Source organism: Danio rerio, chromosome 18 (genome assembly GCF_049306965.1).
Source record: "Danio rerio strain Tuebingen ecotype United States chromosome 18, GRCz12tu, whole genome shotgun sequence".
Taxonomy (NCBI): Eukaryota; Metazoa; Chordata; class Actinopteri; order Cypriniformes; family Danionidae; genus Danio; species Danio rerio.
In genome coordinates, this window is record NC_133193.1 from 19325230 (window position 1) to 19349775 (window position 24546).

At 40.4% G+C, this 24546-nt stretch overlaps 1 protein-coding gene across 28 annotated transcripts in view; it reads left to right on the forward strand.

The window, feature by feature from the left end:
• The window catches only part of znf423 (zinc finger protein 423), a 218887-nt gene that overhangs the window by 163876 nt on the left and 30465 nt on the right, over nt 1-24546 (forward strand). For all 28 annotated transcript variants that reach the window (XM_073929366.1, XM_073929371.1, XM_073929367.1 and 25 more), the window contains 2 exons: nt 19668-19799; nt 24367-24482. In XM_073929366.1, the coding sequence (XP_073785467.1) occupies nt 19668-19799; nt 24367-24482 (248 nt within the window). The remainder of the gene's footprint in view (nt 1-19667; nt 19800-24366; nt 24483-24546) is intronic.

The window sequence follows — 24546 nt, forward strand, 5'->3', positions numbered from 1 at the left end:
ATACACAATAGAAACAGAAATGCATTTGCCACGACAGACACAACAGTGTGAGGCGGGCGGACGGGCAGGCCCCCGGGAAGCAGCAGCGTTGCTGTTTGATGTTGGGAGCTGATTAATGAGATGTGAGGAGTGAGTGTTTGACGGCTACTCTCTGGGCGCCTGTTTGAGGGGCCCACTGCGTTCATATGTGTGTCTGTGTGTGTATACGTGTGTGTGTGCGAGAAAGAGCAAAGAGAGGGAGAGAGATAGAGTAGGGGGGTGGTAGACCCCTGCTGGTTACCCTTGAACACTCTGCGGAGGTGTCGAGGCGGCCCTGGCTCCAGCCGCTCATGAGGGTGCTGTCGCAATTAAACCAGCACAGCAGAGTAGCCGTCGGAGAGAGAGAGAGGCCTCTCTTCACTACACAGAAAGAGAGAGAGGTGAGGAGCAGGCAAACATGAGAATGGTAAATGATAAGAATCCTTGAAGGAAGGAGAAACTGAAAACATAAGTGGGAAAAGTAGCTTTGCTGACAGACTGTTTCTAGACCTTTACAAGAGTGAATGAGTGTGGATCAGGCGGATGGAATGGAAGGACAGATAGACAGGATTGAGGCTGAAATTAAAGTCAGCTGCCAAGGTCTTAAAGGGATAGTTCACCCAAAAATGTAAAATTAAATTTCTTAGCCTCAGGCCATCCAAGATGTAGGCGACTTTCTTTTTTAGCTGAAACAAGGTTACTTGGTGATTTATAAAATGCAAGTTAGTGTCACCCAGCACATTGAGAGTAAAAAATAAAAGCAAAACAAAATTAATATCTGCTGTCTTAAGGAGTGAAATGATTGGTTTGTTAAGAAACTAAACATAGAAAATATTCATCATTAACATTATTGAAAGAACACTCTTTTAAGAAGACTCTTAAAGTACCCAACATAGCCATTTTAGTGATAGTGACACTTAGGGTGCTTTCACACCTGTAGATCAATTGTTTCGTTCTGAAATAGGGATTCAAATTGTTACAATGTTTATTTTTGTTCTTGGTGCGCTTCGCTTTCATGCGGCAAAGTAGACCAAAATAGTCAAAACAAATCACGTGCGAGTAAACTCTCTTTACATTGGTAAGGGTTTATTTTTAGTTTTAGGGTTTATTTTTCAGTCCCACAGATTCCACTCGGCTGCCATTATTTTAATTTATGATGATAAGCAATAATACATTATAAGTGAAAAGGTGCACTTTAATTTTGACACTCGGACATCATCACCAAATGTAAATCAGAGAGGTGAAACTTTTTCATACATAGCCTTGGTTTAGTTGTCAAGGGTTGTATCAATCTATTAAATCAATCTATCTATTTAAAAAACAGAATTATGTATTATAGGCTTAAATTATAGAGGGAAATGACAGATAAACCGAGACTGCAGTCAGATCATGAAGCAGATCAATGTTGGTCTTTCTTTCGAGGTGTTTGTGCAGAAATTAACAAAACAATAGGCCTAACACAAAATAATATAGGATATAAAATATGGAAAAGTTAACAGATGGTAATTTTGGTCAGTTTTTATAATGGATAAACAGCACTTAGTAATATTTCAACATACTTTCACTTTGGTAATCAACATGAAATGCACATTTGCTGATAGGAATGACATCCTACCTTACTCATCATTCTTTATTCTTAAAGCAGTATATATGGCTATTACATAGCCATAATACACTGTGATATATATAGTTTGTTGGATCATTTTGCTTTCTCACTACGATCGATCCGCTCCAGAGTTTATTTTAGCCAACCGAGACCACTTAATTCAGGTGATCTCAGACCGATTGGTTTGGCGCAGATCTGAGCAGGATTGCTGGATTCACATATGCCAAACAAACCGCGCTAACTGAGCAAACAAGACTTCTAAAACAAATGTCTAGCACTTTATACTTGATGAAAAACAACTTGAAGTATACGAGTGGTCTTTGTGACCTGTCCGATTTGTACACAAATCAAATTTAGACGTGTTTGAATATCAGGTTCAGGTCCCTTACACTTGAGTCTAGCCAGTGAGCAATGTTTCTGTCACACACAAAAGAAAAGTATATGGCATTAGAAGGTACATATGTTGCCTCTTCTTTTTCTGAATGAGCTATAAAAAGTGACTGCACCATAACATGTTTAAGCTAAATTAAAGTATTTATATGCATATGTACTTTCCCTGCATACTCTAACATAAAACATCTTGGCAACTTTATCTTTGGTTGTTTTGCATTTTTGTTTAATGCATATTTAAATTTGATTTCACAAAAATTTGGAGATCAAACAATAATTGCAGACCCCCTGCAATACTTCCCAGGCCCAGCTAGGGGCTGCAGACCCCCTGTTGAAAATCTCTGCTGTAGATATAACCAAACCAATATTTAATGACTACACCACTTATTTCTCAGTAGAAACAGAGACATGAATGGAAAAAAATGGAAAGTATCTGATGTTACGCAAACATTGCATTTAAAAGTGCTTCCCTAGTGCCATATAGAAGAGCATTTTTTTCTGATTTGGAGATTTCAAACACATCCTTAAAGCTGGATATTCAAACATCTCTGTGGAGGTCAGTGGGAGGTTGGCAAGACGAGCGGTATACGTGGGTGCGTGGAGAGTTTACTCTTTCTTTACTGAGTTCTTAGCCCTCTGACGTAGCACCGGTCGGACTCGCGCTGGGAGCGGCTCTTTAATTAGCTTCTGATGAGGACCTTGAGGAAAAGAGGCAGGTGATTGGACTTCTTATCCAAATAATTACCTCAATTAAGTCATTAAGACCCTGGGCATAGCCAAGCCCAGAACTGCCTCCCCTGTGCCACAGCATGCATTCATCCCTGATCTCACTCTTCAACTGCTGCAGCGTGTGTGTGTGTGTGTACGCGCTCCTGTTTTTGTCTCAGCTGATTGTGTTTCTTTAGGCTAGTGCACATTCGTGACCATTGCGCCTTCTTCTTTTGTCATCTTATTATGCCACCGATTCTATCGCACGCGCAAAGCCTGTCTCTCATACTTTTACATACACACTCTCTCACAGAGGTAGGTTAATTACCCATAGCATCTGGATGGCCGTATGCATGTGAGCCCTCAGCGCCAGTGTGGGTCTCAGTGGCTCTGAAAGTGCCCCGGTGCATCATGGGGGATTAAGCATGGCCAGCCGTGGGGGGTTTGAGGGAGACAGTCGTTTGTGAGACTTTCACACTCCTTTTCCCTGTCTTTGGTTTTAGAATTAACCCATGGATAAGCTGATTTGGTGTGTTGAATTGGTAGGTAAACGTAGCCACCATACACGGTTCAATTCCCTGCTTTCTTCTGAATTTAGACGGAGCGAAAGAGCAAATGAGATCCAGACAGAATGGAGAATAGATAGTCTGGCGCAGGGGGGGTGCTGTGTTCCCTCTTTCCCATTGTTTTGCTGCAGGATGTGTCCAGGTGTGTTTTCGCCTGCTGAGCTCGGCGGCCCACATCTGGATCAGGCCAGTGGCTGTACACCCAGATGTGCTCCGGTTCTAGATTTGCCCTCCCTCCCCTTTTTGTTTTATTTGTTGTTGTTTTTTTTTGCCTTTTGTTGGAGCAGAGGGTAGAGAAAGGGGCATCAGCTGCCTGTCAGGTGTTTGCATAGATGTAAACAGATGTTATTTTGATGAGTGTGAGAGAGAGGGAGGGCAGACGGCAAAACAACAATACTGCTCGTATCAAGAGTTCAAACCCGAGACGTAACGATTGAGGAGCCATCGCTGGAGTGAGGAAACCGAGCATACGGATGAGGTGCACATGCACTTGGCCCTGCCTCGCCTGCTCCATCTGGCCTGTGTGCGCGCGAGCATCTGTGCATGTGTATGTGTGCTGTTTGCATGTGTGTGTATCTTGCATGTGTTCGACAAATTTGCCGCGCACCTCCAATGAAATTAGACCAACCGCTGATCCTCAGCTTAACTCTTGGTGTCATTCTGAGGTTGCTAGTTATTTATCACCGCATCTGATGAGAAAAATTACCCATAGTGATTACACAAATTAATCTAAAAACCTAAATATATAAGCACATGTTTGGTAACATTTTACTGTATGTCTAATTCTATGTGTATTTTCAAATATGCACATATACTGTATGTTCAAATATATTAGCTCAAATATATAACTTTATAGGTAATTGTATCTAATATATTTCAACATTTACAGTCAAGCCCTCGGGTATGAATAATTTCTGGCTTGACACTATGTTCAGATTTGTAATTCCAACGGTTTCAAAAAAATATGTGGAAAGGGCCATATTTGCAATATTTCAAAAATATTTATTGCCTATATAACTGCAGGTTAACTATGTTTATATGTAATAACTTTTACTGTTGAAAAGTATTAGTGATTAGTTAAAGTTATTAGTAACTAATAAAGTTATTGTGACTGTTAACCTTAAGGTTTCTGTTCAATAATTCAATAATTATTGTGAAAAGCGCTATACAAATATACTTGAATTGAATTGAATGAACATTTAGCTAACATGGAAAGCTAACTTTTAAGTTTTTAAAATTTTTGTTATAATATTGTTGTATAATATGAGTTTGTGTGTCCCTTTTATGTTAAAATCTTGACTGATGGGAAGATTTAACATCAATTTGTATTATATTTTAATGTTTGAAGCTGAAGTTGGCTTATGTTTATGATTAGAAATCAAGCAATTGTATTATAATCGTAATTAATATTATGCTATTTTATGTTATGTTATTAGAAATGCACATTAACGGTGCTGTATGTAGGTTTTGGTTCTTTTAATTCCACTTTAGCCAGTTATATTAAGCACCCCGGTTTGCCTTGATGGAAAACGGCGTATTTCATTCATTTATTCATTCATTCATTCAATCAGAAAGACTCACAAATCATGCACCTGTGACCGAAATGCAACCTTCGGTAGACAGTAGCAGACTGCAAAATAAGACTCCGATTCAGTTCCACATGAGGTTATTAATTAGAAAATTACAAATGTTACAAAAATACACATTAGGTGACTAAATGGTAAGGTTTATAATCTCATATTAAACCTCTTTAAAATTATTAAATGTACATGCTGAATCACTTATCTGTTTTGGTTTTGAGTCATGTTCTAAAGTTCAATTTCAAATGGTTTATTTTATTTTCAGGTTTTATTTGAGGTGAACTATCTGCTGCTGCCTTCAGTAGAATGGAAAGAAATGTCATGTAAAATGGCAATCAAACTCACATTTTTAGCATTTAACACTGATTAAAGCACATGAGGTGTACCTGAGGTGATCATTGTTTTCTGTTGTTCAGCTGCAAGAAATAAAAGTCGTTATTTATCATTAGTATATCAATTCCAGGTGTTGGTTAGAACAAAAACTATGGAAAATATTCCTTCTATCACGTGCTGTTGCTTTTATATAGAACTAGATTTAAATTCACCTTTAGGCTCGATAGTCAAACTTGCTCCTGTCATCAATATGACAACCTGCGCTTTTGTTTGTTTTGATCTAGGAATGCAATACCTAGTTCAACCACTGGGTGTCAAACGTACATCTTCACCTTTAACTTGATTTACTGCTGAAATACGCTAGTTCTAATTCATAAGCATCTTTTTATTGTTGTTGTTGTTATTTCTTATGTTTTAGTACAAAAGATTCATCAAAGCCTATTTGGCATGGTTCAGGACCTTTAAAACTAGAAAAGAATGAAGACTGTAAACATAAGGTGCAAAACTGCGAAGGAAAGTGGAAGAGTTGGGGGTGGGAGGAAAGTAGAGTTTGTACCCCCTCCTGTGCTGTCCCTCTCATTTCAATCCCGTGAGTACGGATGTGACATGTTGAATTAGGGCCCTTGGGCTGCTGGGAGCTTTGATTTGACTGAGGACTCTTTAGGTGGGACAGATGAGTTCTCCCAGGGGGAAAAACACCTCTTCAGTCCCTCCACTCAGTGGGAGAATGAACGATGGTTTAAGGAAAAAAGAAAAAAATTAAAGTTAGGATGAAAAAGCATTCTCTAAACAGAAGCACTGACATACTTCCTTTGTTGTGGATGTGTGCGCATTAATATTGATTTTTATTCAACTGGGGTCTTTGAACATCCAGTTTGGTGTCACCCCTCAGGGGAACACGACCGGTACACGCCCGATTAATGCTTTGTCATCTGTAATAACTCAAGTCTTTGACACCCTGATATTAATATTAGTATTTGGAGCTTCTTTGTGCTTGCTTTTGTAATTTTGGGGGGTTGTTTCTGCTAACCTTCAAAGAGTCTGCCTGGGACAGAAAGAAATTGTGGAGGAATTGAATAGACTGGTATATATAGAGTCAGAAAGACATTGAGGATGAACAGGGTGACAATAGAAGTATTTAGATGGGACTATTTATCTCTGAGGAAATCAAGCATATTTAAGTTTTATTTTAATTAGTCTCATTAAGACAAGTCATTTCACTCTGCGGCCATCTTTGAAACGCCTCTCAGGCAATATGCTCGGGCATTCTGTTTAAATGGGGAAACATCAAATTCTCCAAACTTGTTGGCCAAGCTTACGATTACATTACATATTTGGAATCACCAATAAAATTATACAACTGTCTCATAAGTTTAGTTTCTAAACAATTGAATCAAACAAAATCGGCATATTTTTAGGTTGTGCACTCAAAAATATTCAGATAACCTTATTTATGGCTGTTCTGCACATTATCATCCTCTGGATTGTGTTCGCCTGATCACGCTGCTTTGCCAAGTTTATTTTAACCTTGCTGAATTCTGTTGGAAACTCAAGCTAATTTCTTATACTGCCCGGTGCACCTTCATTATAAATGTAGATCTTTTTGCCAAAACATTTATGGTAACAGTTGGTGGTTCAAGAACTACTGGCATTTGAATTAAAAAGAGAATTAAATCAATATGGAGGGCTTACATTGCTCATTGCTTAAAAACATTGCCAGATATATTTAATTTCTATCGCTTAACATACGTTTTGTGAGATTGTGACCTTTGCCAGGGAGTAACACACATTTCCATCATGCAGCATGAAAGACCTGTAATAGGTGTGACGGACAAAGGAGAGATCCAAAACATGCAGTTTTGGTGGGCCTCCAGGAACGTGGTTTAGAAACACTAAAACTTCTTTATCTGTCATAATCAGCACATTGTAAAATGTTTAAGTTTCAAACTGCATTTGCAAAACAGAGATTCTGGTTCCATCTCTCAGTTCTCTTTTTTTTTAAAGCACAAACATGACGCTCCGTGACTCTAATTCAGGAAATGAGGGCTTTTGTTTTCCATGTCTGTAAGTACGTCAGCGTCAACTGGGAGTCATTGTCCGAATTGGGAATGTCGTATCCAAGATGACAGTTTTAAAAGCCCTGCTGCTGTCTGAACGCACAAACAAATCTCTAAACACATGTATATTTAATTCTGGCCTTCGAATAATTAATACAACATTATTTATTGATTTGTGCGAATTTGAGTATGTGGTACAAGCATCACAAAAGACAGGATTTTGGGTTACCATGGTAACACAGGTGCACTATGGTCTGGCCAGTCTCTGCGGGTGGAGTGGTGTAGGGGGCTAGAGGAAAGCATGCTGAGAGATTTAGACTCAGAGGAGCTGGGCAAGGCATGCTGGGAGATGAAGGCTCAGAGGAAGTGGCACGCAGAGAAGATATCATGCAGGCATAGAGCATGTTGCAGTCCTGAGGGAAGATGGGCCTTCTTTCAAACTGCTCAGTCGTTCCCTATTCCCTAATCTGCAGAAAGAAACCTTTCCATTAAGTCACATCAAAGGCAGCGCCCTGCACAGGGGATAGAACAGTCATTTGAGACGCAAACACAGCTCCTGCACATGATTTGAGGGAAGCGCGGTAATGAACAAGGTGGTGGTGGTGTGTGTGTAGAATTTTTTCGATGTTGAATTACTTTCTTCTATACCGGTTTAATAAACATAGATAACTAAGAAAAATCATTTGTAGGCTGATGTCCCAAGAAGTGTAAACAAACATTGCAAGAGCAGTAGATACTAGACTTGATAGGCCAGTCATCATAAATTAAAAAATAGTAGAGCACGTCTCAAATTTTAAGTATTTGAGCACAATTTTTCACAATAAACTGAATTTTGATAATGATGTAGAGGCTGTTTATAAGAAGGCAAGTCAGCACCTCAGTCTCCTCCGCAAGTTGAGAAGTTTTAATGTTAGTACACAGACTTTAAACATGGCATATAGATCATTAATAGAGAGTGTTCTTACATATAAAATAGTTTCATGGTTTGGTAACACAACACTTAAACAGAAGAAGAAATTATTGCTTATTGTCAGTCAAGCAAATAAGATAAATCGTTACAAACAACATTTGCTGCAGATTCTATTTTAGTCCTATGTATTGTAATGTAATGTAATGTGTGTATTTATATAGCGCATTTATTGTGTACGGCCATACACCCAAAGCGGTGGCCTCTGGTGGTTCGGTGGTATGGGTTGTGTATAGAGAGGATCGGCTCTTTAATGTTTAATGTTTATTATTCAGAGAAAGACAAAAAAAAATGTAAGAGATACAGGAAAATACTTTTAGGGGATGATAGCTGGTTAGGACTGTAAAATACGGGAGAATCCTAGGAAAAACAGGAGGGTTGACGGGTATGAGTTACACCCCTACTCTTTTAGGAGAAGTGCCATGAGATTTTTAATGACCACAGAGAGTCGGGACCTCTGTTTAACGTTTCATTTTAGACAGCGCCCATTGACAGTATGGTGTCCCCTTCACTTTTCTGGATCATTAGGACTTACAAACTGCAGGTTGAACCCTTCCTGCTGCCATCACTAACACCACTTTCAACAGTATCCTAGTTTTCCCATGTGGTCTCCTATCTAGGTACTGACCAGGCTCCTTTATGGAAAACGCAGCAATTGCAATTTTTAAAGATAATACACACCCCCTTAACTCAGCTTTTGAAATGTTTAAAATTCCTAAAGCCTGAAGATATGGTTATAAAAAGTAATTTATCCCAATTTGCAGTTGTTGTCTTAAATCAGATCACTGTTTGAAGTGAACGGGGTGGGTTGTTGTATGTGTCCACTTGTTGTCTTAAATCCAGCGTTAAAAACACATTTCCTTTCTGTGCCCAGCAGAACGGACCATAAAGTTTAAACTTAACTAAACAAAATCTATTTTAGTGAGCAATGACATTTTGGGGTGGACAATAGTTTATCAGAGAATGCTGAAACTCCACTGATTTTAAAAGCAATTGTAAATTGTAGAGGAAGAACATGTTTTTAAGGCTGGATCGCTTTATTGGAACCTCTCGTTGGAAATAAAATACTGTTTGAAAATGCAGTGTCTTAGTTTCAAATTGATGTAATAAAAGTAAACATGATTCAGAAACCCATTTGGAATTGCAATCTGATAAAGTAGAAAATAAAAAAAACAATGGGACAAAAGGACACAGTTTAGTAAATTATGAGTATGATTTGAATTCCTCTTCATCTTTTTGTGTTGTGGGGCCAATTCCAAGCAAATTCACAGACACGTTTTCAAGTCTGGTTTATTTCAATGCATTTTGCTGTTTACACTAGTGCACGAGTGTCAGAACGCACAGCAGAGAGTTAGTGGCAGGAATGCTTTGCAACCTTGTTTGGAAGTGGTTTGATGCCGCTAGGGCTGTAGACATGACACAGTTCGACTTTAATTAAAAAGTCTTGCAAAAATGGCTTGTTTTGCACCCTTTTAGGTGAGCGTTCATTGAACGAATGTGACTAATCCCTTAATTACTTTAATCACACACTTACCAGCCCTGATAACCTGGATTTTTGCACTTCTCCATCATCTACCTCCATTCTTCCCATTTGTCGCTGTGCTCGAGCGTTCCCCTCTCTCCCCCACAGATACGTGCGGATATGTAGGGAACCGCCGCTCTTCTTTTTTCAATGAACTCCCCTAACAGTCTCGGCTCTCTGATCATCGGTGCTGATGATGTGTCTCAGATCAGTTTGTAAACATCCACATAAAACAGCCACCGAAGATCTTTGATATGACAGTATTTACAGAGGAAGAGTCTATAGACGCACCAACTGAGAACAGCGAAAGGAAAGATTGTGATGGAAGTGAGAGAGGAGGGGGCATCCATGGGAGTTTTTGGCAGAGGTTCATACACATGACCTACAAAAGATGTAGTGTCTTCATTAAATATGTGATTTGTGTATGTGTGAACGTTATTTAGTGTGATATTAAGCATGTGTGTGGGTTAGATTTATATGATATGTTCACAGTGCCTGTGTTCCCTCAAGGGCCCAGCAGGATGGTTGTGTGTGTGTGTTTTGGCCCTGGGTGAGGGTCTAAAGGCAGGGCACAGTCGGACGCAGGGCAGGGGGCGGGGACGGTCCAGACGCAGCAAGGTCACTCCAACTGCTCACAATCATCCACTCAGAGTCGGCTTACTGCCAGGACCCCTCTCTTTCTCTCTCTCTCTCCCTTTCAATCTAACTGTCCCCCATTTGTCTTGGTTCTTTTAAAATATCCACCATTTTATTTTTACTTCCATCATTGTTTTTTTTTTTATATGTGCGCATTTATCCTTTCAATCTCTTTTCATTTGTATAACTCCCTCCCCTTCTAGCATTTCATCTTTCTCTCTGTCTCCCTCTTTCTCTGGAGGTACAGATGGACACATTTGCAGGTTAACTTGAACAGCTGGAGGTGCATTATTAGCATCCTGCTGCTTCCTCATATTTGCTCAGAATTTTTTTCCTCTTCCTTAGTGAGCAGATAATTCACAACCAGCCAACCAAAGACGCAGACGTGTCCTAATACAAAAAAAAAAAAACAGGAGAGAGAGAGAAGCTTGGTGAAAGTGGAAACTGGTAGGCACAAGCAACCTGGTATTGAATAAGGTTTGAAAGTCTGTGTGGTTCATCAAGGTTTTTTGTTTTTTATTTTGTCTATTGTTTTTTTTCCACGCAGCTAATGTGGTTTTGGGTTCAGTGGGTTGGACAGGAGAGGGGGAGGACAGAAATAAAGTCCCCGGAATCCACCGTTTCCCAAAGGACCAAACCGACAATGAACAATTGTGGTGGAATTGTTCATGGATATTGCCTTTGAGCTGCATTTGGGAGATCTTGCGTGGATAAAAAGCCCTCGGCGCACCCAGGGGCGTGCATTAAATGCACACGTGCACATATACATCTATGCGTATGCGTACGTATGTACAGCCACAGATGAACACAAGCATATGCGCACAGAGCACAAACGCTTACTGTTTACAGAGCCATATTGTCTCTTTTAGAGGACTGTTGTGCATACTTTGCTGAATGTGACCATTGTGTGTTTGTAATAGTAAAGGCAGCTGCGTCCTCTGGCAGCCATTGTGTTCAAAAGCAACCCTTCATGTCTTCGGAAAGTCGTGTGGCAGATTGCAGCATTAGAGTGAGACAGACAGTGTGTGTGCAGCAGACTAACAGCTCCGCCAACTCCAAATTCACTGCACCAGGCCTCAAATTCAATAAGACCCCACAAAGACCAGGTCCGGCCAACAGCACTGGCCAGCACATACTCTGCTGACCACTCACCAGAGCCATAATTACCCTCTATACTGCAATTAGCAATCTGGGGCTGTGTGAGTGCGGGCGCGCTCACGCGTGTGTCCATTTCCAATAAAAGTTTGAAGTCGGCAAAGGAGTTATGGCTCTGTTTGACCTTGAAATATAGATTTGTGTCTTCTCCGTGTTCCTGTGCCTTTCTTTCTTTTAACAAGGCCCCGGCCAATCACCTGGCCATTCTGAGGAGTTTATAATACAGGTAATAATTCTTCATTGAGCTAATTATTCATGCCTTTGAGTTGCCATGGTGATTCGTGCAGTTGCTTTAACACCACACATGCCTTTGTTTCCTTGTTTTTATGGTGTAGATTTACTATTATTTAATAACCGGAGCATATGTTCACATGTGTCGAATCTGGTTGTAACACGGCTGTTTCGCGTTCAGGAGTGTTTAAGGACGAGCAGATGATATGAAAGGGATGGAGGAGGAGGAGGTGCGTACAGTGACTGTTGAGGTATATGGAGGCCATGGGAGTAAGTGCTTCTTATAAAGACTTTATCATGTGAAGGGTTTATTGGTATGCTGATTAGAACTATTCCCCCACCGGCACTTTCCAGCATTCAATTAACATTCAAAACACAAATAGCTGTGCATATATTACACGCTAACAATCAGGTTCTCAAGTGTGTATGACTGTGAGGTCGAGGGTGGTTTGTATGTACAAGAGGATGTGGGTGGGTTACTGTTTGCGTGCGTATGTATGCATGTGCACGCATATCATTTTCCCTGGCAACACATATTAATTTTTGTTGTAAATCAGTTAATTCTGCTTCAACAGAAGTCTTGGGCAGAATCTAAATCGTGTGCCTTTTTCAGGCATTGCAAGGTCAGAGCGCTGTGATGTATGCGGTAAACATGCATGTTTCATCCACGATTTGAGCTCTGTTTGATTGCAGAGTCTATCTGCAGCACAGTGGGCTGTCTTTTTATCTGTGTGTGCTGGAAATGAGAGAGCGCTGCCTCAGTGGGAGCACTGGGTGGCCATCAACACTGCAGCCAGACCAGCCTGCCTCACAGGTGGTTAGACCTGCTGACACGTACTGATTGGCGGAGAAGAAATTAGGAGGTAGTCACTTGTTAAGAACAGAGCACTTTGATTGGAAGAGTATATGGTTGGTTTATTATAGGGGGGCCATTCATTGGCTGCTAAACTACACACAGTGTGAGACTTGTACAGATGCTCCTGTAGTGCATTATGGGTAATGAAGTTCTCTGGGTGAGAACACCCTGGTAGTAACAAGGCATAATCAGGCTTCGCATAGCTAATTTAATTTTATGCTGCTCAGAGACCTTTAGCAGCAGTCATAATGAAGAGTGTGGTATTGACGAGACCTCCTGGTTAGATTAACCCTTGAGAAAGAAAATTAAGAAATACATTCTAAGCCTGTACATGAATGCAGATGATTCTACCAACACAAGCTTGCATTTATACTCAATTTGTTAGTCAACTGTTGTACTGTGTAGGGATGCAATGATTAACCAACTTCACTAATAACCGCACTTTAATTCGTCACGGTTATTAAACATAAGACTTCTCAACACCACGGAACTGCTGCAACTAAACAAAATTTTGCCAACTGTTTGCTGGTTTAAAGTTCCGAGCTTGTACACCAAAACTATGGCAGAGGCTATTAACTAAGGGCCGTTCACATGTCCCGTCTTTTGTGCACGCAAATTGGAAATAATGGCGGTGGCTCAATGAGCTCACACTATCCAGGCGCACCTACTAAAGAATGCAACAAGAGCACCGCAAATCACGTGACAAGAACTGAACAGTCAGCTTCATACTTTGTATGGAATATACACTATTTTTTTTATATAGTTGATCATCAGACAGAGGTTTAGCAGCCTTTGACTCCATTTGTTCTCTTTAAAAGGGAAATACTTTGCTAATATGTAACTTAAATATTTACATTAGACAAATACTTGATTTATTCATTTAATAATTGTTCTGTCATTTATTTTCAGTGTAAAATTATTACTTATGTTTAATTGCCAAAAACATTTTTCATTTATTTTGAAGTCAAAAAAGAGAAATTGACTATATTGTGTTTTTTTAAAATTATTATTATTCTGTACTGTATTATTTGGTTACTGAGCAGGAATGAGGAACACTTAAAAATATAAGGAGTTTTCATGTGATTTACTAAACTAGTAGTGTTTTGAAATTATTGAATGCATTATAATCTTAAAAACTGTGAAACTGTGATTATTCTATAATTGTGACTGTAATTGTACAGCGAAAATTTAATCATTGCATGCATCCCTACTGTATTGTCATTGTTGCTGACTGTTGTACTAATGTCAGGTTTTTCTTACAACAGTTTTAAACAGTATGACCGGAGGAGGGATAAATTGAATTTTACTTCAAAAGAATTAAAACCATCTAATACATTCTAGGAACTTGTCCATTTGATTTCTGCATTATTACAATTAAATTTAATTGACAATTCTACGCTGTCAATTGACATGAAAATAACAAAAAATATTTATAATAATAAAGAGAATCTGAACTGTTCACATTTTAGTTTACATTAATAAAAAATCATCTGGTTATTGGTAGTGATGTTGGTACTGATACACAATTGTAGAAAACATGTTAAGTACATACTATAGAACTTGCATTGTGTTTGCTAGACATTATCTTTACATAGCAACAGGTTTAAAATGCGAAGTTCAACATTGGCACGTTATATAGGACTGCAGGTCTCAGCGGCTTGCCTAAGTTCTGAGTCAATAGCCACAGTTGGTAGAAATTTACCACACTCATCGTACACCAGCCTGAGTCAACATTACAACCAAACTAGCAGAACAGACAGCAATGAATAAGCACCATCATGTTTAGACGCACATGGTGGCAATGGAGGCAGTAGGCAAGCGAAGAGGTGGCGTGCTCTTTGGATGAAGAGTTTGTTTGTTTGCTTGTTTGCATGAAGGTCGGTTTCTGCAGGGTAGAGGGATCCAGCGTCCTACTGTTATGTAATCTGATAGGAGATTCCAAGCTGGTCAACTCCATATGCCGTTCACGTTTGCCAAAAATATCTGGAGCCGGAGACTCCATCCCGTTTGGCAGCCTGATAAAGAGAGAGAGAGTGAAAAAGAGCGTTCCGGAAATATTTGCTACAGATAATAGGAAACGTGTGAATCAGACCCGACAGCCAGGAAAGAACACGGATGAGTTAGTCGTGTCCCCCACTTTGCTCTCAGCATCGTCGTCGGACCGTGTGTATGTTTTGTCAAGTCAACTAGGGCTGGCTTTAACTTTTTGGGAATGAATGAAAGTTGTATAGGAGACGTTGTGTGTGTGTGTGTGTGTGTGTGTTCGGTGTGAAAATAGAGAGATGGCTCCTGGGATTGTTTCAGCAATGCAGCACTCTGTGTTTGTGCAAAAGAAAGAAAGAAAGGAAAGAGTAGGAAGCAAGAGCTCTCGAGACCCCCCTAGCCCTGCAGTAGGAGAGTGTTGTGTGTGTGTGTGTGCACTTGGTTTTGGCCCACATTGCCACCCCCACCAGCACGGGTCAAGCTCAGCACGCTGCCGCTTCTCCCTGCTCTCCCTCTCTGAGTTGCCATGGCAACACACCTTGAGCTCACCCCCTAGAGAAGCCCGCTACCTCCACCCCCTTTCGCCCCAGCTCTCTCCCCTCCTTTCCCTCCTCTCCCATAGCTCTCCCGCTCTGCCTCTCTGCCGCTCGGCCCATCAATCCGGGGGCCGGGGCCACGGGCCTCAGGGCCAGGCGAGAGGTGCCGAGCCACATGGGATGTGCAGCTCCCATCTACACAGCTCATTTGTGTGCCAGCGCACGCTACAGGGGGTGATGGGTGGAGAGAGAGAGAGCAAGATGGAAGGAGGGAGGCACTCTCATATAGATGGGTCCGTCCCAGAGGAGCTGCGCAGGCCAGGGCGCCACCTGGCTCCCCCTGGTCAATTAGCTGGAAGCACATTGGCCAAGCTTTGCAGCAGCAGCCACTGCAGAGGCACAGCAGCAAGGAGAGTTGGCCTGCTCAGTCGGTGGAATAACAACCTGGAATACCATATGAATACATCCTTTACTCATTTGCTTTGCACCTATCTGATTGCACGATCTCTGTTTTCTTGATTCGATCCTCTTGCCGTTTCTCTCTCATTCTCCCTCTCCGCCTCCCTCCTTCTATCGATGTCCTGGAAAGCCCTCATCAGTGATTCTGCGAATGTGTGGCGGCTTCATGCCGTTTCTCAATTAAGATGCTGCATACCTTTAGAGGCGGCCAGTTTTCTTTTTTCCTTCTTGTTCTTTCCCTCTCAATTCCAGTTAAATATTCTCTCAGACACACATCTCCCTGCCTCTAGCTGCTCTTATATCTCTATCTTCCCTCCTGTCCCTCCCTCCTTTTTTGCTTAACTTTGCACAGACCATATTAAGCAATGAATATGGGGTGAACTTTGTGGAGAAAAGGGGTGGACATCAGATAAATCGTTTTTAAATTTCATTATTAGTCAAAGTCTCTTACAAAGAGAAGAATTTGTTTGCTTTTTCAACCCCTTTACCTAGCGACATTAAAACAAAACTGTGTACATTATATTTATACACACACACACACACATACAACATGCCAAGCATCAATGCTTTCCGAGATGAAGGGAAGGAATTCTGAAATCTCTTCGGTTTGCCTTTCGCGAGGTGTCGCAGTGCTTGTAAAGTCCTTTTGTTCTTTTTTTAACCCCCAGTTAGTTTCAGTTATGAAAGAGCGTGTTGTTGTCATGCACTTCCTAGGCCCTCTGCTGCACTCTACACGTCTGTCTTCTCCTCTTTAGTGGTGTGATGGCTCCCCTAGCACACTGCAGTCCCCCTCTCTGAGACCTTTGTGTCAGCCTCACTGATCAAATGCTCTCCCTGACAGCACTAGTCTGGTTTGCAGTAACAAGCAACTGTAATCCCAACGTAGCCCCATCACTCTCTCATATAGACACACACAATGAAGTGGAGAGCTTAGTGTTTCTACGCAGACTGGAAAATAGATGATGGAGCATGTTCCGTACTTACTGATCAACTGCAGTTCTCTCAGAGAGAGGCTTACTTTTACTGCACACACACACACACACGCATGCGAAAACACACATGCTCACAGGCCCCTTGGCTACCATTACTTTGTGTTGGACAGCCCAATTATCCCTTTGCTTTCTGCTTTCTTTAGCAGAATTCTCTTCCTCTAACTCTCCTTCTCTCATTTTTCCCAATTTTTCACTTTGGTCTTGCTTGCCCCTTGTTTCTGTTCATGTGCGTATTGTTTGGTCCGTCTGTATCCACTGTAAAAATGTTGCATCGTTTTAAAGAGTAGATCCTCCTCAAAAAAAGGTTGATCTAACAAGTCCAGTCGTAACCTCATCTGTTATTGCTTCTAGTCCCACAGAATAGAATACTGTACCTGTCCTTTCATTCTTGTTAATTTTGGGCTTTTTTTCACATGGTCTATGTATATGCAGTCCTTTCAGGTTATCTGTATTCATGTACTGGATTCTAAAGTGTATTTTGGGCTAAAGCAGATTTTTTCTACTTGTGTTGTTATTAATAGAACAAAAAAATCTGCCAGAACAATGAGACAACATATTTTTATGTCTGATGTATGTTTTAATGAGTATTTTGCAGTGTTGTTTCTTAAGTACATTTGAGACTTTTTCAAAAATAGACTTGAAAATTTGTCAAACACTCCTAAAAAACATCAATTTAAACCTATTATTAAGGCCCAATCCCAAGTTTACCCCTTCACCCTATACCCCTACCCCTTGTTTTGCATGTTTACGTGAAGGAGTTTGGGTGTCCCAATTCTCTTTAGCTTGAAGGCGTAGGGCTAAGGGGAAACGCTAGATACCCCTTGAAACTCAGATTTTTCAGGACCACATCTGAAACCATAGCTGCACACAGTAGTCAGGAGATGCACAAATTTGTTTTTTTTTGCATTTTTACAACAAACAAGTAAAAGTTTTAATACATTCATAACGGTGTTCGTGTTTTAAAGTCATGCTTTTTAATACAAACGCTAAAATAAAAAAAATGCTAAATTTTGTGATCTATAATCCATAGTAACTCTTGTATAGTTGTCCCACAACATACTTTCACATCTGACGTTCTATGACACTCAAATAACCTGTAAGAAAAGTCTAGTGGCTGGGAATGAGCTTTTTACAATGTCTGCTATAATGTTGTTTTCTTGTGTTTACATGGATGAATATGGCCATGGTGTAAATGCACAGTACAGTTACAAGCTTATTGCCACATTATATTGTTATGATAACATGATATATACCTTCAGTGATTTCCTTAAGATAAATACTGAAAATAAACGCAACTTGTATAACTACAGCAGTAGCCATCGTTGATCTCTAATGAAGTAAGAGCTTGCAATGACATATGATGACGTGTGCAGGTGTTGTTGTGCTGTCCCATTTCTTAGGGGTAAATTTAAATTAGGGCTACAAAAATAGAATTGGGATTAGGCCTAAGTCAAAGTTTTCACTATAACTGATGAAAAAAAAAAAAATATATATATATATATATATATATATATATATATATATATATATATATTTTTTTTTTTTTTTTTTTTTTTTTTTTTTGACTGCATAGTATGTCCAAACTAATAGTAATATTAATCTAGTGAATTCATCGGGTTTCAGAAATGTTTAAATATTTTACCTTAAAAATAAGATGAAAATGCTCAAAGAACTGAATTTATTTTGCAGTGCATTCACTTCAGTCTTGATTTCCTCTCTTCTCTATTTGTGTGCATAGTAATTTGTTCATCCACAGTGTTGTACTGGATCTTATCTTGACATTTTCTTAACTACTATAGATCAAATTCTCCTTCAAAAGGCGTTTGACACAGTAAACCCAGTGCTACCTTCTGTCTGCAGCAGCTTTAATTTTCTGAAAAAGCAAGCAGTTTTTCACTTGGACTTGCATTCCTCTCATCTCTATCCTTTTGCATAGTGTTCTTCCACAGAACTGATCTCAAAAACGATCTGGTCTGGTTCAAACCCTGGGCCCCAGAACTAGAGCAGATTTTCCTCCAAAAGGCATTTGACATATTAAACTCAGACATAACCTCTGTCCACTGCTGCTTTCATTCTCCCAGAAAGGAATCCCTCCCCACCTCCCGAATGCAATGTCTTTTTAGGAGGCAGTGGGGGGGTTTAGACCAAAGCGGTGCCCTTGCCAATGCCCCCCCACTTTCACTCTCATTGCCCCCTCCACCTCTCCTCCCGCTCTTTTCAAACAGGGATTAGAGCACCCTTGTGTGGGCCTTTGAGACGGAGCAGAGATTGGAATCGGCGGAGGTGGCTTTTGGAAGGGAGGGGCGGGAGGTGGAGGTCAGGGTGATGGTGGGGATATATGATTGAAGACTTTATTAACCCTCTGTGCACCCCGTAGCTTTGCAGCGGGACTCCTCGGGCCTGTCTGCACTGACCGGCAGGGTGCTGGACGCTTTAAGAAGATAGGGGTCTGGGAAACGGCGCTGTGGTGGCGTCTACCGTACCCCAGGGCTCAGTTAGGGGCTTGGGGGATCAGGGTAGGAGTCCGGCTGCGGGTGTCTGATGGAGCACAGGCAGGAGGGCCAGGCTCAGGCCTGTGTGGCGGGTGGGTGATAAGACGAGAGCAGAGGCGTCCAGCCAGGACACAACGCCCACCTTTCATCTGTCCCACACCAGCAGGGGGCGGCACTGATGTCACTCAGGCAGGCTTAAAATAGAGCAGCGGGCAAAGGGAGGGCACAGAGCCTGCAGCACTGGGGGGGCAGCAGGCAATTACCGGCCGGGAAAGAGACGGCACTGGGCAGAGGAGGGAGGGGACGGGTGGTCATACTGTCCAGAGCTGAAGATTATAAGCCTGGGACCACAAATGATGTGCAAGGACGGGAAGAAATAGAAAAATGACCCTGTTCACTTGACAGAACTCCAAAAGTCGTCTTGCATTCACAGACAAAACACCCTTGCAGACAGTTAATGTGTAAAAATGTCATACCTTGTCTTTTGGCAGCATGTGTGTGTGTCTGTCTGTCTCATTCTCTCCATCTGACCTGACTGGTGTGTGTGTGTAACCTGTTGTATCATACTCTTGTGTTGCAGAGGAAGGCATCAATCATGAGTGCAAGCTGTGTAACCAGATGTTTGACTCTCCGGCCAAGCTCCTGTGTCACCTGATCGAGCACAGCTTTGAGGGCATGGGAGGCACCTTCAAGTGTCCCGTCTGCTTTACAGGTGAGGGGTCCAGCCCAGGGGGTTGGTGGGGTTAAGGTCATAGGGTCAGGGGCAGTCATTGAGTGTTGGCAGGGGTGGGGGCATATGTACTGTCTCTAATAGCATAGTAACTACACATTCAGTATATGGTCACTTGGTCATGCATGTGGCCACCTGAACTCAATTAAAAACCATTTAGCACATGTAGCATCACATGCAGAATCAAATCTTTTTGTTCCATCTTCTCTTCTCGCACAAGCATTCATGTGATTTAAATTAGCGAAGAGATTCCCACTTCATCAGTGACTACACATTTATCTTTAAATATAGAAACATGCAGCATAACACCAGTGTTTCTTTTTTCATCTTTGATTTAAACACGTTATACACTTTTAAATTTGTTTACTTGAATTTAAGGTAAAATACTGGCTGGAGTAGGGTAACCTACTGTTTTTTGTTTGAACAATTTGCTTCCATAAATACAGAATATAACCATTAAAATCTAACACATTTTAACCCCTTTAATACCACAGCAAAATTCTCTGTTTTAAAGAGCACTTACATGTGTCCACACTACAGTGTTGAAGTAACACTAAAGCAGTGATGAAGTTGATAAGATAATTAAGTGTCTAATTAAATGAGGATTGAGCAACTTTTAACAAGCAGAAATACTAAAGAAAAGAGTCACAAGAACAGAGAAAAGCAACTTAAAGCCAAAACCATCAACTGAAAATCAAATACATTAAATCCCTAAGATCTAAGCAGACGTGTACTAAACAACTCCACAAACAGCATTACTAGCGTCCTTCATTACTAGCTTGTGTGACTTTATTTTTGTCATATGTGAATAAAAGCTTTAAATGAAAGTAGGTGATTTATTTGACTGACACTTTCAATTCACTACAACTTCTATCTTAAGCTGCTTTAACACAATCTACATTTTAAAAGCGCTATACATTTAAATTGAATTGAATGTACTCTCACTTGAAATTATCAATGTTTGATATTTATTTGGGGGGTGACACAAACATCACTAAACAGCCTATGAATTTTAGTACTGGTGACAATCAAAAACGGAGCAAACTCTGAACATCAAAATACTATCCACTGCAAAGTCACAACAACAAAACCAAAATAACAAAGAAAATAGTAAGAACATTTAGCTGCAAGATTTATAAATGCTGCAGTGCATGCTGGGAGTTTTGAAGCGTTGTAACATGCTTTAAAAATAAAAATATTTATAGTCACCCTTGTTGAGATTCATAATGTCTGTGTGTCTTAATAGTTTTAAAGCTCTAAATGTTTGTGCATGAAATGTCTTTAAATTCCATAACATTTTGTTCATTTCTGTGGAAAGACATGTTACTACCCTAAACAATATTAAAATAATTAGAAATCATTTCATTTCTTAACTAATTTTCTTTCGCTTAGTCCCTTTATTAACCAGTTGTCACCACAGTGGAATGAACAGCCAACTTATCCAGCATATGTTTTGCACAGAGGATGCCTTAAAGCTGCAACGCAGTACTGAGTAAACCCACACGAACACAGGGAGAACATGTAGACTCCACACTGAAATGCCAACTGACCCAACCAGAACTCAAACCAGCGACCTTCTTGCTGTGAGGCAACAGTGCCAATTAGAAATCACCCATATTATTAAAAACTTCATATACCGACTGACTTAAATCAATATTAAAAGAGAAACAAAATCACTTACAATTTCTCTTAGCTTTTCTTGTCATAACTATTTTACAAACACTGTTAGAACAGCCAGAGAACAACTCGTGTGAAAGAGTAAGAAGGTATCATGAGCCCTACAAAAATGACCACTGATCAACACTAAATGTTCAAAATAAACATATTCAACAACATATAAATTCATTGGGTATCAAAGATGTTTGTAGATATATGAGAGAAATGAAGCCAAACTTTAATAAGTGAAGCTGGTAATGCTGTTTGTTGAGTTTAATCCTCAGTTTTATTTCAGGCTAGAATTCGTAGTCTTTTACCTTTTCGTTTTTTAATCTTTTTTTTTACAGTTAGCTAATATTAGCACCACTTTTGTTCACTCTGAAGTATTACTAGCTTTTACACATGATTACTAGATTTTTCTGTTGGCCAGGTGTCATGCTGAATGTCTTAGAGGTGAGAAGATCCATGTGTGTGTTCAGGTGAGGAGAGGTCAGAGAATAAAGGGCAGGTTTATAGAAAGACGGTGTAATCCGCTCTCGTTCTCCAGGGTCTCACCATTTAGTACATTCCCTTATGTAGTATCATGTGTGAAATTACGACTACTATTTTGTTGTTTCTTCTCTTCTGCTCTTATTTTGTCTGTAATTTTAGTTTTTTTTATTCTTTGTATCCTGTTTTTGCTGCTACTCTTTCACCATATATTTATTTAATTTAATCCAATCTTATTTATTTTTTGTTTGTTTCATATTCTTTCTTTTATTTATTTTTTTTTTTTCAATTCTGCTTGTCATTTTTTATTTTAAAAATTTCTTTCAGTTTTTTATTTCTTGTCATGTGTCTTTTTCTTTTCTTAATTCCTTTAATTCATTTTATTTCTTCTCTTATTTCTTGTCTCATATATTTACGTTTAGTTTTCTTTTATCTCACCTTTTCATCCTATTTCTGCTTTTTGTTTTGTCTCTTCTAATTTTCTCACGTTTTTTCATCACTTTTCATTTCTTATTTTCTCATTTCCTTTTATCTCGTCTATCTTTATTTGTTTTTTATCTCACCTATTTTAATCTCTCGTCTCATGTTTTTTATTTATTAGTTTCCTCGTCCTGTCTCTTTTCTCTCTTTTCCTCCTCTTCTCTCCATCACATCCTCATCTCTGCCACTCACCCCCTCTCTCCCCTTCATTCCTGTGCTCCATTTCTTCTCCTTGTCCTTCTAATTGAACTGAATTAACTATTAAATTCATTGTTCATCCTGGCGAGAGGGAGAGGAAAGACCAGGCATGGACTCGCTCTGAGAACACAGAATGACTTAAGACTCCTGGAATTCATATAAAATCCAAATACAAGCGTACATACAGACATTATATAAATAAAGATCAGTTTCGCCAGACTCAATGTAGTAGATATATTATGACACACTCTTCTGCAGAAGCACACAATGGTTAATAAAGTTCAACATGGCCAAGACAAGCGGCTGCGGTTGGTGCAGACGTCCTGCTGAGCTGATGCTAAAGCTAATGAGAGCTGATCTTCCTGCTGTGATGCCTGGTGGGACTCATGACCCCTGGGCAGATCGAGCGCCTGTCAGACGTCCCACTTTCACTGGACCAGAAGACACTGCAGCGCAATAGACAAACGAGCTCTTTGGCTTCATCAAATCTTAACGCCTCTTTTGTTCACTGTAAAGTATTGCGCACAAACGGCAAGCTTTGGCCAGTTGTCATGCTGAATGTCTTTTGAGGTGAGAAGATCCATGTGTGAGTGTTCAAGAGAGGTCAGAGAATAAAGGGCAGGTTTATAGAAAGGCAGTGTAATCCGCTCTGGCTCTCCAGGGTAGGACCCTCTGTGTACGTGTGCATTTAGTTAAACAGGCCCAGTGTGAGAGTGTGTGTGTGTGTGTGTGTGTGTGTATATCTCCTCACACTAAGTTTGAAAGTCACTTTGGACTGTTTGTCAGCCAACCTTTGGGAATCAGAAATCATTACATGAGCTTGTCAACATTAAAGACCAGTGTTGGAGGCCATATTGTCCCTAGCATTGCAACAGGCTGATCTCCAGATAATTTCGCACTCGTTTTTTTTTCTTTTTCTTCCAGTTTCAGCCACTTCCATATTCCATGTACATTCCCATTCGATCCAGCGTTCGTCCTTCTCTCCACCCCTCTGATCAAATCATTTGTTCTTTCGCCTTGTCCGTCCCTTTGTCTCCCTCTCCCTCTTTTCCTCCTTGCGGATTACTTCTCCGTCTTTCTTTCACCTTTACCGAGTTGTTTAGCTACACCACGTTCTCTTCCCCCTTTCCTCCCTTACAGGTACGCAGTCCTCCTTTAAACTTTAACACTATTCCTGTGTGGCTCATGAATAAGTAAGCGGATGCCTTCTCCTCCAGGGACGCTCAATAATTCATAGTCTCCACACACAGCAAACTTAAGTTTACAGAAACAAAAAAAATAAAAAAAATACACGAACGGAATTTAAAAACCCGAGGAAAGAGGAATGATTTATTGATAAATATCACAAGGTCTGGTGGGGATACTTTAGTCTGTCTCTGTCTCTCCCTCCATCTCCGGCTGTCATCCCCTGCTCTCCGATAAAGAGAGTTTGAGAGCTTTTCATTTGAGAACACCCCCCTCCCCCTTTTCTCTTTCCTCAGTGCCGACACATTGTCTCAAATCCAAAAAATTCATTATTTTTATACTCCCTCTCCTACCCAAAGCGTGAAAGTTGGTAGTCATGGATTTTTCTTTTTTTTTTTCCCTCTTTTTTTTTTTTAATTCCTCACTCAGGATTAGTTCTTAATCGAATCAGCTATTTTCACAGCCAATTCACCGCACACTCTTGGGTAAAGCCTTTCAGCCAATCGTTTGACTGCTGTTTCCCTTCTGTCCTCTCCCTCAGTGTTTGTTCAGGCCAATAAGCTGCAGCAGCACATCTTTGCCGTCCACGGACAGGAGGACAAGATATATGACTGCTCCCAGTGTCCGCAGAAGTTCTTCTTCCAAACTGAGCTCCAGGTGAGTAAAAGGCAATGCATGGCAGTTCAACAAACGCATGGCACAGTATGAGCCCAACGATTAT